Below are 3,886 nucleotides of genomic sequence, written 5' to 3'. Positions count from 1 at the left end.
CCACTCTGTTTTCCAGGTCTTCAATTTTCTTGTCTTTTTCTTCAATCACCTTTTTCAGTTGTTTGACTTCCTTCAATAAGTCCATCTGCTGCTCCATCACTTTCTTCATGTCTCCTGACATAAAGTTCAAGGATTGTTTTACTTCTTCCATGTCCTTTGCCAGGTTTTTAGCCATTTTTGTGATTGAGATGATGATGGGCCTCCAGTAGGCCTTACTTTCAAAAAGAGCCTATAAAGTCTTTCAAAATTGTCCTGATTCCACAAATAATGAAGTGCAGATAGTCATCAAATAAATCCTTACAAGATGAAGTGATTTAAATTGGAATGAACCAAAGATCTGATCGCGATCAAAGATTTACGCAGATCAGCAGATCTGCACACATGGAGACGCAGCACAGAGGATATGATTGAGAAGGTCTCCAGCCAATCAGGTTGAAAAAACCCAGCTGCATAATTGCTCTGGAAGAATCAACGAGATGCAAAAGGTGAAATAATATGAAGAAATAAAACAATATTCTGTTTTATTTAACAGAGATTTTGGGGGTTCAGATACAGGCACAACCTGCAGACGGATATTTTTGAACAGAAGAACGAGTTCAAGACAAACTTCAGTCTGAGTTCTTCCTCTGCTGCTCTTCTTCCTCACAGATGAGATCACATAGAAACATCACTGCCTTCATCATTAAGGAGAAGACAACAGAAAACACAAAGACTTACCATGAAGAAGAAGAAAGTTGGAGCCTCGTCTCCTCCTGCTCCGTCACGGAGAAAACGAAAGTAACTTATGTAACTACAGTTTTCTGAAACCTGGAAGACCAGCAGATGCGGTTCTTCAAGCTCCATCTCTTTTAGGTTTGAGGACAATTTCAGAAAAACGACTTGGTTTTATTTATTATTAGGGGTGAAAGTCCAGACTGGAGAATGAAAAAGTCACGTTCTATGTGGGTCTTGATCTGTGCAGCCAGATGGAAAAATCATGCCTTTCTGATGTTGTTCAGCGGGCCGGACCCAACAGTGGGGGCGGGCCGGTTCTGGCCTGCAGGCCGTTGTTTGCCCATGTCTGGTTTAGATTATCAATATTTTTTAAGCTGAATGATTTGTTTGTGTGTACAAAGACAGAATGGATCTGATTGTTAATGATTCTCCACAGAGAGGACCAGCAGAGCTCAGAGACTCCCAGTGGTCCGTCTGTCCAGCAGCATCAAACACAGCTGGACTCCATATTTCTGGTCTGTACATGAACAACAACTACTTTTCCATCATTCTGTTCACAGTCATCTCCATGCTGCACTTTGTAGACCAGTGGATTGTCAGTGTGTCCAACATGGAGCTGATGTTTGGCTCCATGACTTCACTCTGATTGGTTCATTCATCTAGAATTCTGTTGCAGCGTCTGGAGGACAACATTGTCACTTTTGTGAAGAAGGAGTTGAAGAAGATCCAGAAGATTCTGAGCCAGAGGGAAGATGAGGAGGAACTGGAGGATGAAGATGAAGAACAGAGGAGCAGCAGAGAGTCACTGATGAAGATAACAGAGAACTTCTTGAGGAGAATGAAGCAGGAGGAGCTGGCTGATCAACTGCAGAACAGTAAGAGGATTTCTCTGAAGGTTTCACCTGCTGGATAAATGAAGATTTATTGATGTCTGAACACTTGGAACAACATGGATTAAAATCCTCATTTTTCAGGACTGCAGAGTTTATTTACACTGTTTTTTTCCCTTCATTCAGGATTGTTTTCAGTTTGTCAACATAAAGTCAAGTCTGGTCTGAAAAAGAAGTTCCAGTGTGTGTTTGAGGGAATCGCTAAAGCAGGAAACCCAACCCTTCTGAATGAGATCTACACAGAGCTCTACATCACAGAGGGAGGAACTGGAGAGCTGAATGAAGAACATGAGGTCAGACAGATTGAAGCAGCATCCAGGAAAGCAGACAGAGCAGAAACCAGCATCAGACAAGAAGAGCTCTTTCAACTCCCAGCTGGTAGACAAGAACCAATCAGAACCGTCATGACAAAGGGAGTGGCTGGCATCGGGAAAACAGTCTTAACACAGAAGTTCACTCTGGACTGGGCTGAAGGCAAAGCCAACCAGAACATCCACTTCATATTTCCATTCACTTTCAGAGAGCTGAATGTGCTGAAAGAGGAGAAGTTCAGCTTGGTGGAACTTGTTCATCACTTCTTCCCTGAAACCAAAGAAGCAGGAATCTGCAGCTTTGAAGACTTCCAGATCATCTTCATCTTTGATGGTCTGGATGAGTGTCGACTTCCTCTGGACTTCCACGAGACTCAGATCCTAACTGACTCTAGAAAGTCCACCTCAGTGGGTGATCTGCTGACAAACCTCATCAGGGGGAACCTGCTTCCCTCTGCTCACCTTTGGATAACCACACGACCTGCAGCAGCCAATCAGATCTCTGCTAAGTGTGTTGACCTGGTGACAGAGATCAGAGGGTTCAATGATCCACAGAAGGAGGAGTACTTCAGGAAGAGATTTCGAGATGAAGAGCAGGCCAGAAGGATCATCTCCCACATCAAGAGATCCCGAAGCCTCCACATCATGTGCCACATCCCAGTCTTCTGCTGGATCACTGCTACAGTTCTGGAGGATCTGCTGAAGAGCAGAGAGGGAGGAGAGCTGCCCAAGAGCCTGACTGAGATGTACATCCACTTCCTGGTGGTTCAGGCCAAAGTCAAGAAGGTCAAGTATGATGGAGGAGCTGAGACAGATCCTCACTGGAGTCCAGAGAGCAGGAAGATGATAGAGTCTCTGGGAAAACTGGCTTTTGAGCAGCTGCAGAAAGGAAACCTGATCTTCTATGAATCCGACCTGACAGAGTGTGGCATCGATATCAGAGCAGCCTCAGTGTACTCAGGAGTGTTCACACAGATCTTTAGAGAGGAGAGAGGACTGTACCAGGACAAGGTGTTCTGCTTCATCCATCTGAGTGTTCAGGAGTTTCTGGCTGCTCTTCATGTCCATCTGACCTTCATCAACTCTGGAGTCAAACTCATGGAGGAAGAACAAAAGACGACAGTCCAGTTCTACCAGAGTGCTGTGAACAAGGCCTTACAGAGTCCAAATGGACACCTGGACTTGTTCCTCCGCTTCCTCCTGGGTCTTTCTCTGCAGACCAATCAGAGTCTCCTACAAGGTCTGCTGACACAGATGGCAAGTAGCTCACAGACAAACCAGGAAACAGTCCAGTACATCAAGAAGAAGATCAGTGAGAATCTGTCTGCAGAGAAAAGCATCAACCTGTTCCACTGTCTGAATGAACTGAATGATGGTTCTCTAGTGGAGGAGATCCAAAAGTCCCTGAGTTCAGGACGTCTCTCCACAGATGAACTGTCTCCTGCTCAGTGGTCAGCTCTGGTCTTCATCTTACTGTCATCAGAAGAAGATCTGGAAGTTTTTGACCTGAAGAAATACTCTGCTTCAGAGGAGGCTCTTCTGAGGCTGCTGCCAGTGATCAAAGCCTCCAACAAAGCTATGTAAATCCCATTTAGTGAATGAAAACACTTGAGCAGAATTTTTTTTTAATAACTGCAGTCCTGTTTTGCTTTCTTTAGACTAAATGGCTGTAATCTGTCAGAGAGAAGTTGTGCAGCTCTGTCTGCAGTTCTGAGCTCTCAGTCCTCCAGTCTCAGAGATCTGGACCTGAGTAACAACAACCTGCAGGATTCAGGAGTGAAGCTTTTGTCAGCTGGACTGGAGAGTCCACACTGTAAACTGGAAACTCTCAGGTGAGGTTTCAACAATCTCCTTTTTTCAGGTTCTGCCCTTTTTTCTGATACATTAGAAAGTGTTGGTGAATAAAGAACAGTGGAGGACTGTTGCAAAAAAGTAGAATGATAACTTTATTGAAATTTAAAAGGCCAACCT

General features: G+C 44.4%; 1 protein-coding gene across 1 annotated transcript in view; it reads left to right on the top strand.

Annotated features, from left to right (window-relative positions):
* Window positions 1–1,411: 1,411 nt before the first annotated feature.
* Window positions 1,412–3,886, top strand: part of LOC112145040 (NACHT, LRR and PYD domains-containing protein 12) — a gene marked incomplete at both ends in the record, with an annotated part of 8,400 nt that continues 5,925 nt past the window's right edge. Inside the window, 3 exons of the mRNA XM_036216444.1 lie at window positions 1,412–1,589; window positions 1,731–3,495; window positions 3,574–3,747. Coding sequence (XP_036072337.1) covers window positions 1,412–1,589; window positions 1,731–3,495; window positions 3,574–3,747 — 2,117 coding nt within the window. The remainder of the gene's footprint in view (window positions 1,590–1,730; window positions 3,496–3,573; window positions 3,748–3,886) is intronic.

This window comes from Oryzias melastigma, linkage group LG2 (assembly GCF_002922805.2).
Source record: "Oryzias melastigma strain HK-1 linkage group LG2, ASM292280v2, whole genome shotgun sequence".
NCBI classification, from domain to species: Eukaryota; Metazoa; Chordata; class Actinopteri; order Beloniformes; family Adrianichthyidae; genus Oryzias; species Oryzias melastigma.
Note: the sequence above shows the minus strand (reverse complement) of the source record. Positions and strands in the feature narration are given on the sequence as shown.